The following is a 13933-nucleotide window of genomic DNA, read 5'->3' on the forward strand; positions in this document are numbered from 1 at the left end:
GCCTTCATTTATACAACACTAGCAGCCCGTCCCGACGTTGTATGAATTGCTGCCGGCCATTAGTATATGGTTTAGTAGGATTTAGTTTTGATAGCATTTCTTATCTGTGACAGGCCTGTGAAAGGTTCTGATTCACAGTGCACTGCTGATGCACTTAAGAGTGTGTGTTCAGTACTGTGTGAACTCTAGTTTCCCTACTTTATTTTTCCTTGCAATATTATATAACGCAAACTCGACAACATGGCATGAGCACAATTTACATTACAGAAGAACACATTCATTTGTGTTAGGCACGGGGAGACAAAGCGATTTGCCTTGGTACACAGGATGTTGAGCTGATGCTGAGATTCGAACGTAGTTCCCCTGCTCTAAAGTTCGCAATTCTAGAACTTGTGGCAGGAGGTGTGTCTAAAAGTGTATGTCGGTGCAGGCCATCAATGAGTGAGACCTGTGCATTTTTCAAATCGGTGGTGAAATAATATGAGTATGTTGTTGGAGATGTGGGCCGCCGTGCCACCAATGTACTTACCGGGGGAGGGTAAACACCCATTATTCCGCAACTTTCTTTCCACATACCATCACTCCGCATACTTTCATTACGAAAGTACCATGACTCCGCAATGCCATTATAACGCATGGCATTACATTTTATATGCTTTACCACGCATACATTTACAACGAAATTCGGGGTATTTTTAGGGTTTAGGGGTAGGTTTGAGTTTTGGGGTACAGGGTATATTTATAGGGTTAAGATGGGTTCGTGTTTAAGGGTGTTGGGGTATTTTGAGGAGTAAGGCTGGGTTTTGATTATGAGGTGCGTTATGATTATGGGGTGCAGGGGCATTTAAAGGGAGCAGGCTGGACACCCGGGGCTGGAATGTACAGAACCTGGGAAGAAGAAACAATGAAATATTGGGCACAACACTCGGGTTATTTCCCGTAATCCCGCACACACCCACTCCCCCAGAACACAATATGAGACATGGCATGAAGGGCGGAACGTACCACACGCCCCAGTGTTTGTCACGCCTCCAGCACACGCCCACAGCACAACGCAGACACGCCCACAAGGGACTCCTTTGCTGGCACGGTTCTTTTACCTTTTAAATGTATATGGTAGGCGTCTGCATAGCCTATGTCCTTCTGCTGCAACTGCCCTTTCCAACGCTGTATTGGGTGTTGTGATTGGTGCTGTGGCTCCTGAGATTGCCCGCCTCAAAGGTTTGGACTCTCTCTTTATTATATTAGTATAGATAGATATCCGAAATTACCTCCCAGACTGTGGAGGAATCTTGTTTTCTCTTACATTAGTCAATGACTTACTTTGTTCTTTCTTTCAGACACGGTTACCAATGCATCGGGTCCATTGTTGGTGGAGATCTCAAAGCCGGCAGGCTCCACGCTTGGCGTCTCCCTGAGTACGAGCATGCATCGGAACAAGCAGGTCATCATGATCGACAAGGTCAAGCCTGCCAGTGTGGTTGACAGGTGAGGCCCTGCTCCAGAACGACTCCATTCATTTTATGTCCCTGCACTTCTCTGGGTTCACGGGTGGCTCTCCTGGAGAAGTCGGCGAATGTCAATAGTGGTAGAAGATGCTGCACTACTCTGGATTCAAGCATAGGGAGACCTGGAAAGACACAAACCAGCATGCCCACTTACTTTGTGGACAAGGTCACGGTCTATGGTGGCTCTTGGCACACCTGCAGGCAGGCCACTATCAGACTGAAGGCTAAGAAGTGTAAAAATAATAATGCAGCTGTTCTTTTCTATCCATGCACCCAGGACACGGGACAACATCCCATGCCTATAAGGGCCCTATTAACACAGCTCCAACTTAGGAAAGATTTGAACACACACCTGTTTAAAGAATAGTACATCAAAATGCAGTAACAATCCATTAATAAGCTACCTCTACCATCATTCGTTTACTATGTGCTTGTCTTTGACCCGATCCTGGGCAGTGCTGCTTTTTGGGCTATGTTCGCAATGTACAAATACCATCTACATATATACAAAAGCCCATCTGCAATTTCAGACCACTGTCCCAGTACAAACACTACTATGTATGCAAATTTGATGGTAAGAGTATACCTCCATCGACCTGTAATTAGGCTTAAAATTACGTCTGATAAAAATGTTCTGCGATCCAGGTCCTCTCCCACTTGCAGCAAGTGGGGCACATTGGGAACAGCATCTAATTTGCACAGGACTCTTGTTAGAATGGATAACCTGAGTGTTTGTAAAGGGCTTTAGTACCTGCGTGGCTCATCAACTCTAGTAGGGTAGAGCTGGCTACTTGCTGATGAGTGGATGTGCAGGAGAATGGGGTTAAAAGGCAAGTCGTTCAAGAGTTCGAACACATGTGGGGAAGGAATAGTCCCTGCAGCCTTCAGCAGAAATGCTAAAGACTCCTGCATGCCTCCGTCATTTGTTCTTACTTTGCGCCCCTCAAGTGGTGCAATGTGTTCTGTTGCTCGTATGGCCACAGTGCTGAAAGAGCTGTGGTGGGGGCAGCCATCATTCGAGCACCTGACACTGAAAGCATATTTGTCGCCACTCCCTGCATCATTTCTGAGAGTGCTGGTGTAGAACATTGCTTTGAGACATGGACGACTGGGAGTGGAGCAGGAAATATTGGGTACAATTAAATTTCAGCTTCAGCCTTGCTGATCACGGTCAACTCGCCTAGGCAGTGTACCCCAGGATTTCTCCCAAAGAAGCTATTGCAGCAATGAGCAAGGTTATCCTTAACCTGTTGAACGTCAGCTTCTATTGACATCCTATTTGATGGGCACCAAACCACAGCTAAAAGGATTACCTAATGGCAAATTGAAGCATAGAACATGATACCAGATAGCGGTAAAGTACAACAAGATAAAGCGCTTGAATGCAAATACCCCTAGGACAATGAGATTGTTGTCCATGATGTGATTGCATGACCCTGGATCATCATCCACCAATATAAAGATTGGCTGTGACAGTCTGTGCCTGGGCTGACTTTGTCTTTAAGCAGAATTGAGATCCATGCTCACTGAGAAGATCTTTGAACATAAAATGTCAGAAAGGTTGAGTTGGGGAAGAAATGTAGTGCCACATATGTGCCTTGGATGGCATCTGATATGTGCAAATGTAATTTGTATCTGTTTCCTGATGGATTAGGCAGTCTGTCTGTCACAGTGATGCAGTGGTGCCAGTTACCTCTGCCAGCCTTCAGGAGGAAATGACACAACAGTTCACCAAGGCCTTGAATGGTTTCTTCCATTGCATCATAAAGAGGGCAGACATGGGCCGTTTTCAATAGAGACTTATGGGTGAACCGGAGACTACTCGTATTGGATTGCTTTAGCTAAGTGGATATTATTTATATGTTTATCTATTGATTAATAGTTCTTACATGGGTTATATTTAATTATTGTATTACTACTATTACACTGAAGCCTAATTTTGTAATTTTGTTTTAGGTACAAGTAAAAGTGGTCATGCAAATGTCCACAATTCTTATGTTTTGCCACTCAGATGTTTAGCACGTATTATGACTAATTTGGCACCATTTGACAAATCTTCACAAAACCTTCCAATAAAAGTTCATTCACCTCAGCTCCTTCCTGCCACACCCTCTCCCCCCGAAAAGAAAAATCAGCCCTGGGGTGTGGGGTCCCCAGTGTCTACAGAAGGCTTGGGGGGGGAGGAAGGGGGGCCACACATCCCCGTTCCCAAAAAATCCCAATTGGCCCTGGGGGATGGGGTGCCTGGGGCCCTTAAGTCGGTTTGGTAGGGAGGCACTCCTTCCCTTCAAAAAATTAATCACCCTTGGTGATGTGGGGTCCCCGGAGTCTATAGCAGGGTTGGGGCGGGAGCCCGCATGCCTCCCTCTCCGTCTAAAAAAAATAAAAAAAAAGCTTCGACCCTCGGGTGAAGAGGTACATAGTACTATGAATTGGCTAGTGAGGAGGATAGCACAGCCTTACATTGAAAGTGAAAGGAGCGGAGTATTTGCTAATTTAATTTACTGAAAATGTATTTTGATGCTGATGGTGCCCTGAAAGGGGCACCACCATTCTGTATGGTATTATTAGTTTTTAAATTACATGTTTTAGCTGAAATGTACCTTTTTTTTATGTTTATGAGCAGAAAAGTCTAAATAAATAAATTCTAGTGTGAGAGGGCTGGGAGCATACTGAGAAACCAGTTCAGATTACCTTCGGTAACAGTTGACTTCACTCTTACTTCAGATGTGATCTGATATGGTTCAGGGTTATTTTTCAAAGTTGTTGCCCCCTTGAACAAGAAGCTTCTGCGGAGCTCGTTCCTCAAATGTGAACTTTGAACTAGAAATCATGTCTGTGTCCAGTCTTCTCAAACGAATCAAAACGTAATCTGACATTCTCACTGAGTACCTGTCCTTTGTTCTCCTTTGTGTACCTGCTTCCTGTAGGTGTGGAGCCTTGCATGTCGGTGACCATATCCTGTCCATTGATGGGACCAGCACAGAGCACTGCTCCCTATTGGAGGCCACCCAGCTCTTGGCCAGCACTACTGAAAACGTCAGGCTGGAAATCCTGCCGGCCCACCAGAGCAGACTGCCCCTCAAGCCTCCCGAAACAGGTATGTATGCCAGGGATGGGGTCCATGTTTCTTTACCTTCATGAACTCGAATTATCACCTATGTTGTATTCAGCTTTGCAGATATCAGCAAAGCAATGGATTCATTCCATAGACTAGTTGCTTTTTTTCATTGTAGTGGTTCCTGGCATTGATCCCAATGTTCCAAAAGGGCACCTGCATATCTTGTTTACCACAGTTTAAAAAAAATTCAATATATTACATTCGGTTTCACACTTTGATGATTGACATTTCTGCTCTGTAATGGGTGGGGTTGCAATATTTTCTTGTGTGTGCTTTTTAGCCATTTGTCCTTTAGCCTTCTTTACGGAGTCTACTGGCAGCATAAGTGTTGGCCCTGGAGAAGGGTTCTCCATCTTTCTCTGAAGAGGTCTGGTTCATAGCCTCAGATTCTGACCTGGGTCCTAATCCAGGATTCTGAACTCTTGTGCTCCTGTACAAATCACCTAATCTCCCTCCCCCTCAGTATACAAAAATGTATGATCGAATTGAAGAATGTGAAGTGCTTTAGGCAGTCATGTATAACTCAACTTGATGTACATGCCTCTGAACGGTCACCCAAACCCTCAATGTTGATTGGTACGCTATTGAGCCTTTGCCATGATTGCGCTCTATACGTACCAATAAGCCTATGGTTGTCTTGTTTAATTACATCATCTTATTTTGATGAATCACACCAGTCTGTTTTTGCTAAATTTAAGTTGACTAAAGTTTGTCTCATCCATGCTGCATTTCCCTCCATGCAAACCCTTGGTGCATTTGTATTTTGTGACCTCTTTTTTCCAGTGCCTGATGGTACACAAATTAAGGACCTACTCGCACAGAAAAGTCTAGGGTGGCCCCTCAGTCTATGCTCCACTATCCATTTCTGTGGAATGAGCACTTTAAAGAGAGATGCTCATAAAACTGCTCCCCCCATGTCTTCCAGCCTGTCTTCCTTCCTGCACACCCTCTCCTCTTCTGAGCATGACTTTGACAATTCATTGCCAGTAGGGTGCTAATCCGATTCTCTTTCCAGCTTTATGATTTTCCTCTTCTAGCCTGCTAGTCCAAAGTGGCTTATTTATCCTGTGCATCAAGCTAAATATAAAACGTCGTTCCCGCAGCAAAAATATTGCAGTGTGCATAGCCCTAATTACCAGCACTGCCCTCCAGAATCAGGTCGCCCGCTGTTTGTCAGAAAGCTGCGCTCGACTGGACATCCAGCCGCCTCCTCGCGACCTCACTGCAGAGCCACACTGTTAAACCGCTCCTTATGCGAAGCTTTTGCCACCTTCAGCCATTGTCGCCCTTTACCTGTAGGTCCTTCCAGGCCATGTTGATGCCCTGGGTGCGCTGACTCATACTTGCGACTCCTACATGACATATAAGCAGTGACACGTTTGCCATATTTATTCCGCTCTGCCACCTTCCTGGCATTTTCAGCAGTTGCAGATACTATTCACACGAACATTGTACAGCAATTTCATTTAAACTGGTGGCACATCTTGAATTTTTGTGCATGTTTTTAGGTGGGAAGAGTGTGGTCTAGGGGAAATGATTAAATAAAGACATATGGTCTTTTTAACAGAAATTAGTCGGGGTTCATTTTACGGCTATCAGTTTTCTCTCACTATTGATTCTTTATTACTTATGCGGAAAGGTAAGTGAATTTTGGATAATACATATGTTGCTCTGTCTTGCCACTTTAATAATGGATATTATGCCCCATTTTTCTGTCTCGTCTAATTCATATCAAACTCCCTGAATATGGAGGGCTGGGTTGGCTCAGCTAGAATTCAGGTCTTTGGCGCCCGATCACGTGTGGTATTGTATTGTACTGAAGAGGCCCCAAGTCAGGTTAAGTAAGCGTTAATTCCATTTGTTGCAGATGGTTTGTACCACTTTGTATTTTTAGTGTGGCTTTTGTTGGAAGAGTTTGGGCGTTGTGCATGATGGTCAGGGTAGTGTTCCAATCATGTTGCAGCAAACATGTAGCTGGGCCTAAGCACCTAGGGAAATGAAGATATGCAAGATGGACAAATTTGCAGAATGGCACAATTACCATCCTGGAGTAAAAGGCAAAGGTTACTGTGTGTTGTTGGATGTGAGGTCTGGAAGGATGCATCAAACGTGTCGTCCTCCTGCTTCCACACCCTCCGCCTCCTACGTAAGACCTTCAAATGGATCCCTCACGAACACAGAAAGACAGTCACTCATGCCCAGGTCACCAGCAGGCTTGACTACGGCAACGCACTCTATGCCGGAATAAACAAAAAACTCACCCGCAAGCTACAGAACATCCAAAACACCGCAGCAAGACTGGTCCTCAACCTGCCAAGACACTACCACATCTCCCCGCACCTGCACACACCCCACTGGCTCCCCATCGAAGCTAGGGTCACCTTCAAGATGCTAACCCACGTTCACAAGGCCCTCCACAACACCGGACAAGCATACCTGAACAGCCGACTCAAATTCCACACACCCCAAAGGACCCTTCGATCAGCCCAGCTCTCCTACACCGAGGTCCCCTGCACCAGAAAGACCAGATCGGAGGCCGCTCCTTCATTTTTTGCATGGCCACAGCCTGGAATGACCACCTTCTCCACCGCCAGACAGATAACATCACTCCCTGTCTTCGTAAGAAACTTCAACCTGGCTCTTGGGCAGCCTCTACTCTCGTATATCACCCACTCAGCCTGCATGCACCAGTCCATGTCCTCCGCCCAATCTGCATGTCAGGGTACATTTCTTCCCTTACATGTTCTGGCAATGTTACGTTTTGCAATAATGCAGCCCAGGAAGACTCATTGTTTGGTGCAGGTCAGATCAGTTGCATCCCAGATATTTAAAATGCAAAGTCTAGGGGAGGATTCTATTGGTTTCTGACATATTAAGGACATGGTGGATAAAATCTAGTTCCAATAATGTTGGAGAACTGGACAGTCACACCACTGATGCAGGAAGGTACCCAAGGAGCCAATATCCCGTGGGGGAAATTAATTTTTAAGAAGTGAAAATATTTTTATGCGGATATATTCAAAATAACTTTTTGTGCCTTATGTTCTCGATAATTTTTTTTTGCCTGCCTTTTTAATTGTATCTGTTTCATAAAGATTCCTGAGTACTATAAGTAACAAAATAAGAATTTTGGGGGTTTTGGGTGGGCGGTGGAGTTGCAATATGTCAATCTTTTGGTGATGAAATCCAAAGAGGTGTTGATCATATCCAAAGCATGGTATGTTCTTGAATACATTTCAGCCTGGCATAGCAATCTCTTAACCAAGATGGGAAAGATCTGCATCAAAGTATTTTGTCAGGTAGCCTCTCAGTTTAATAACATTCACTAAGCCTTTAGATCTCCCTCCAGGGAATCCTTCCCATACTTTGAATCCCTTCTATGTTTATTCCATAACTAACCTGAATCTTTCTCTGCCGAGGACAGTCAAGGTGCAAAAGAGCGACCACCATCACTGCTGGGATCCGTGTGTCAATTATTGCCATACACAGCATCCAGGACACTGCAAGACACCCACCTGGAACCCGGCCTCCAGTCAAGACTATTGTAAATGTAGGTTGTGTCCTTCTATGTCTCTCTTATATAGTTTCTTTTGCATACTTCTTTCTAATGCTATCCTAGAAAAGCATGGTTGCTCTAATTTACATGTTTTGCAAATTACCTAAGTCATCTGTTCAATGGATGCCCTTAGTTATTTAATATATTACGTTCTCGAAGAGGAATAAGTGCTGGGTGTTTTGTTTTGGAAAAAGCAATAAGTGGAACTAGTGATCAGATATGGCTAGTTTTGGAACAACGTGTGTTGTAGGATTAATTTAAACACGCAAACAACAACTATGCATTCAGATTAGTCTCGATACCTATAGTAGATCACAGTACTCTTTGCTAACCCCACCAGGAAAGATGCCTCTTAACACTCTTGTTGCTTCAGTTTTTGATTCCTGGTGTCTGCCCACTCATGGTTGGAAAAACTCTGACTTGATTTCTCAGCCACACAAGAGCTTCCCGTTGAAAAGGAAGTTTGTTCATATATCGATAACCAATATGAATGAACACAATATTGATCACAATAGTATCGCTAACATAACTATTAAATCCATAAAAATGCAATTTTAACTTAAAACAATTACTTTAAATAAACCCAAAACTTATAATAAACCACTATAATAAAATAAAAATACATCACATTAACTGAAAATTAAACTAATACTCAAAATAATCATACACGTAAAACATATATATATATATATAATACAAAAGCAATGAATTATAAACCTATAAAACATATCTTAATATATATAAATATATATACACACAATATAATGCATATATAATTAAAGCATACTATATATTATTCTATGAAAATAAAACTTAAATTAGCGTTTACCAAACAAGGACTCAACTAATGGAAAAAAAAGTAAACTATACTAAACCAACCAATAAAATAACACTATAAACATCTTAAGCAAATAAAATAAAACAATTAAGCCAACAATGTAACAGCACACTAATTAAAACTAAATACTCAAAATGGTAAACCCAGCAAGAGGAGGAAACTTGGTCCAGAACCTGAGGGACACCTCACACGACTCTAAAAAGATCCTAATTTCCCTCATTATGCCAGACTAGTACATTGTCGGCAAACGTCCTTCGAGCAGGTGAAACAAACTACGGTCCATGAACATAAAGTGCATTAGCTGTAAACCAGCCAAGCTCCGGGTACTCTTCCAAGACCCCTATACATGATGGTTGTAAAACTATTGCTGAGCTTTTTTTTTTTTTTGCTTTTTTTTTGACATCGGTAATGTATCTGTCAGTTTATCATCAAAGGTCATCCTTCCTACCCACTGAACTACTTCAAGATGTAACTCTCCAAATGATGCACAACTTTTCTACTTAAGTAGTTTTCACAATTCATACTTTACAATTGTACCAAGTAGGTGGACACATGGGTTTTATAGTAACATATGGAACATTCTAATGCAACATAATAGGACGTGAAGTCTTAGATTTATTATCCACCCCTTAATATTGGGTCCAGGTCAGCAACTGATTGCACAGCAGCACTTATGAGCCCAGCATGACCATTGTGGTGCTTTACTGGTGAAAACTGCTATTTGGAACACCCAGAACACCAGCGATCTGAATTAATTTAGAGTACCTTTGACCACTCTAGTGTAGAAGTTAACCCAAACAACTTAAGTAAAAACAAAGACCGGGAAATACACGAAAGTCGAAGCAGTTTCGAGAAAAATCACTGAAATATTAATATGATTGTCCTAGGACAGCATTTTAGGCCCCGTATTCCTCAGGATAAGAGAATAATTTAGAAGCCTTGTAGGGGAGCATTATCAGCTTCTTATTTCAGAGTATTGTATACTTACCTCAAGATAATCAAAGGATTGATTACAGCGTCAAGAGACTCTAGGGAAGTAGAGCTTTTCATCCCTCACCTCAGACATCCTCTTACTCACAGAGACCTGGCTGAACCCCACTGCTGTGGTAGACCTCCGCAACGACACCACTGAAGGCTACAAGATAATACACCTGGCCCAAACCAACAAACAGTTAAGTGAAAATGCCATCATCTACAAGGGCACCATTCACTGCATGACCTCCTCAGACAACCAAACCCCTGATAATGGAGCATTTCAACACCAAACTTCACACAAACGGAAGAAGCACAATCTGAGGCACCCTTGTCTACAGACCACCAGGACCATGCCCCAGTTTCTGCTACGCCATCCTTGACCTCATAACCCTGATCCCCATCGAACTCCGAGCCCTACATCCTCCTAGGGGATCTTAACTTCCACCTTGACGATTCCTGCAACACCAACACTACTGACCTCCTTGAAAGCATGAGCCTCAAGTAACTTGTCACTGACCCTACCCACATCAAAAGACACATGCACAGCCACATCACATCCAGCAACAGCAGCAAGTACAACCACTTCTCACAGCTCACATGGACCGATGACTACAGCTTCTACTTAGGTCTCATTACCTACCAACACAGGCACCATGCCCCCTAGCTCCACTCACAGAAACTGGAAAAAGATGGTGGAAGACCAGTGGAAAAACACTCTGAACTCCCACCTCCCAAACACAGCTGCGAAGAACTTCCAGTGGATCACAAAACACGACAACACAATCTCCCCTGCCAAGCCAGACAAACCCAAAGAACCTGCCAGGAGACTTGCCTAGTTCAATGCGAAGCTAACATCCACCAAAGGCAACTGCCAGCAACTAGATAGAAAGTGGCACACCAGCAAAGACAGGAGACCATACCACCTTTCAGAACGCACTAAACAAGTACCACGCCTCCTGAAAGAAACCGAAATGCCCTAGTAGACCACATAAAAGCCAGCCCAAACTACATCAAGGAGCTCTTCGCAATCGTGAAGGAGTTTTTCAACCCCACAGTCCCCCAAAAAATCACCCCCTCCAAAGAACTGTGTAACACCCTGGAGGACTTCTCCCACGACAAGAACTCATCCCCAACCTTCCCAGACGGACCCACATCACACTGCACCTCAGGAAGCGACACTAGCTCCCGATCCAGAAGAGCTGCCAGTGTAAAGATATTGACAAAAGCATAAGAAGACCTGAACAATGAAGGACCAGCCTATATCAACATACGCATAACCTTCCAACCGATTAGACACCTACAATCCGCCTCCCTCTTCCTCTCAGACACCCCTTGGATCCTCCTTGGCAAAGGCTGAGGACGCTCCTCACACCTGGTGGCCGAAGCTTGGAATGACCTTGCCCTGCACCTCAGGACCCCCCCTTCACAGGAAAGGACTCAAGACCTGGATGGTTGAATAAACAAGAACTCCAGGCAGCAGCGAGCAACTCCAGCGCCTTGAGACCCTCACGTGTGATTTGCCACACTTTATAAAATCCTTGATGGATTCAGAGATTGAAGAGCTATATTGCACTCAAGTTAGAACATTTTAGATCATTTTGTTAATGACGATGAAGATTTTAAATATTGTTACTGGACTTTTGTAAGCCTAAGTGCAAGTGATGTATTTACCATAGCGGCCCATCCCCTGTGAAAGTGGGGGAGGCGGGCCAGGCCAGAGGAGGGAGTTGGGAAGGAGGAAGGTGGGGAGGGTTTGGGGGGCAAAACAATAAAGAAAATAAACTTACCTTATGTCAAAAAACACAAGAGGGAGGTAGAGCGGAGGGTTGGATTCTTGCTCCTCAGTGATACTTAAATAAACATAAAGAATCCAACTCAAAGGAAGGAAGGGGGAGGAGTGATCAACGAATGTTGGAGCACTCAGTGTTCTGTAAAATACCCCTCATACACCAAAAGGCCCCTTGGTGTCATGCTTCATCATCGGGGTCCTCGCACCCCTCTATCGGGATGCGGCGTGCTGCGACCTGCGACTACGCGGGAGCACTTATAGAAAAGACTGTGTGGTATGCGGTGTGTGGGGTATGTTGTTTTATAAGTGAGTGGTTGGATGTGGTGAAGGATTAAAAAGTACCTGGCACATGAGTGTAAAGAAAAAATTTTTACTCTGAACTCTGGCTGGTACTGTTAAAAGAAGTGCAGTGTGAGGTCGAACCTGTTAGATTAAGGAACAGGACCTCTGGTGTGCGTTGTCAACATGTTTCGGAGACAAGCTCCTTCTTCAGGACGGGGGCACAACCTCCCCACCTTACTCGCGTCTTATTTTAATAAAAGTGTATTTACAAAAAAGTGAAAATTATAGGCTAAGTGTGCCTACAGCAGTCTGCTACAAGTACAATGACTTGTGAAGCTTGCTTGCGGGCTTCATGAGCAGAAATAGGACGTCAGGGGTGTTGCTTGATGAGCAATATTACCGGAACGCTATGATCACCGTCTTACCCCTAGCGCTGCTCCGCTGGTGGTTCGTTGATCACTCCTCCCCCTTCCTTCCTTTGAGTTGGATTCTTTATGTTTATTTAAATAAACTTACCTTGCCACGACCGTCTCCCCCGCATTGCCTCGTCCTTCTCCTGGCACTACGCACCGGCTCCCAGCCCGCCCTGCAGCCAATCCTGAAGCATGCAACTTGCGCTGTCGGGTAGACTGGGAGCGTGAGCCTGCTCTATCCAGCCCAAGCAATGCAGCTGGGGATAGAGAGAGCTTCACTGCACATGAGGGGTTTGGCCAACCGGAGACGCCGGCCAAACACCACATGCATAGTGACAGAAGTGCCCACCACTCCCCCACAGAAGTGTCATCCCCTGGACCCGCCCCCAATACTCATCAGAGTCCTGGGGGTGGGTCCAGAGGATTAAAATTAAATGATTAAGCTGGTTTAAAAAACATTTTATTGTAGTTTTATTTTCTGCTGGTGTCAGAGGGTGCGTCGCTCCTCTACTCTAATGGAGCGGCCGACCCCTGGTATTTACGGATCATCCATGTGACTGTAAAGCAGTTTTCTTCTGTAGTCTTTCTGCTACTTTCAAGACCCCACATGGTTGATTCTGTGGTAAAACTATTTGGCACCAAAAAATGGGGCTGCAATTTGAACTAGAACACAGTTATCCACATACGGCCAAGTACTTTGGATCCATGCCAAATTGTCAAGTTATCCATATGAAATTAATATGTATGCAATAAACCTAAAGGCATACATTGCTTGTGGTTATATGGAACACTTCCGGGACCTACATTGACATACCTTCTCTAGTAGCTTGTATATAGCTCCTTGGGCAATGGAGAGGGGGCTGCGAAAAGCCACATTACCTAAGGCTTCAAAATGTGCTTGCTTTTTCTCCGTGGTGTCATACCAACTAGGAGGTGTTGCCACAGTGGCAGTGTAATTCACTTCAGTATTTCAAGTCTTAATTTTACAAGCGTGTACTGATTTGTGTTGTATTTTTCTTTGTCAATAGCACTTGTTGCTGCCAACTTCTCATCTGCCTCAATGAACATGAATGCCCCGGGATTTCCCAGCCAGAACTCCAACACTCTACCTCGTACCAACAATACCATGAGCCCACGAGCCACCATGATGAGACGGAGACAGAGGAGGAAGGAGCATAAGAGCTCAAGTAAGACCTTCCTACGCATTGCTTTGCTTACTTCTGTAGGTTCTGACTAAGCATGAATGGCACTACATCGTTGCAGTACAAGACTTACAGCTAGATTCATTAACGAAAAATAAGCTCGCAAAGGGCCAGATTCTGAGAATCTGGCCCTTTGCGAGCGCAATTTCTGCATTTGGGATTCATCATCCCAAATGCAGAAATCGCTAATTGCAAAATCGCTAAATAGCGAGGAATTGCATTTAAGAAATCTCTAATTGAGATTCCTTA

General features: G+C 44.2%; 1 protein-coding gene across 3 annotated transcripts in view; it reads left to right on the forward strand.

Moving 5' to 3' along the window:
* The window catches only part of GRIP2 (glutamate receptor interacting protein 2), a 508408-nt gene that overhangs the window by 374609 nt on the left and 119866 nt on the right, over window positions 1–13933 (forward strand). For all 3 annotated transcript variants that reach the window (XM_086939256.1, XM_086939257.1, XM_086939258.1), the window contains exons 8-11: window positions 1341–1488; window positions 4439–4608; window positions 8054–8179; window positions 13511–13669. In XM_086939256.1, the coding sequence (XP_086795382.1) occupies window positions 1341–1488; window positions 4439–4608; window positions 8054–8179; window positions 13511–13669 (603 nt within the window). The remainder of the gene's footprint in view (window positions 1–1340; window positions 1489–4438; window positions 4609–8053; window positions 8180–13510; window positions 13670–13933) is intronic.

This window comes from Lissotriton vulgaris, chromosome 9 (genome assembly GCF_964263255.1).
Source record: "Lissotriton vulgaris chromosome 9, aLisVul1.2, whole genome shotgun sequence".
NCBI lineage: Eukaryota > Metazoa > Chordata > Amphibia > Caudata > Salamandridae > Lissotriton > Lissotriton vulgaris.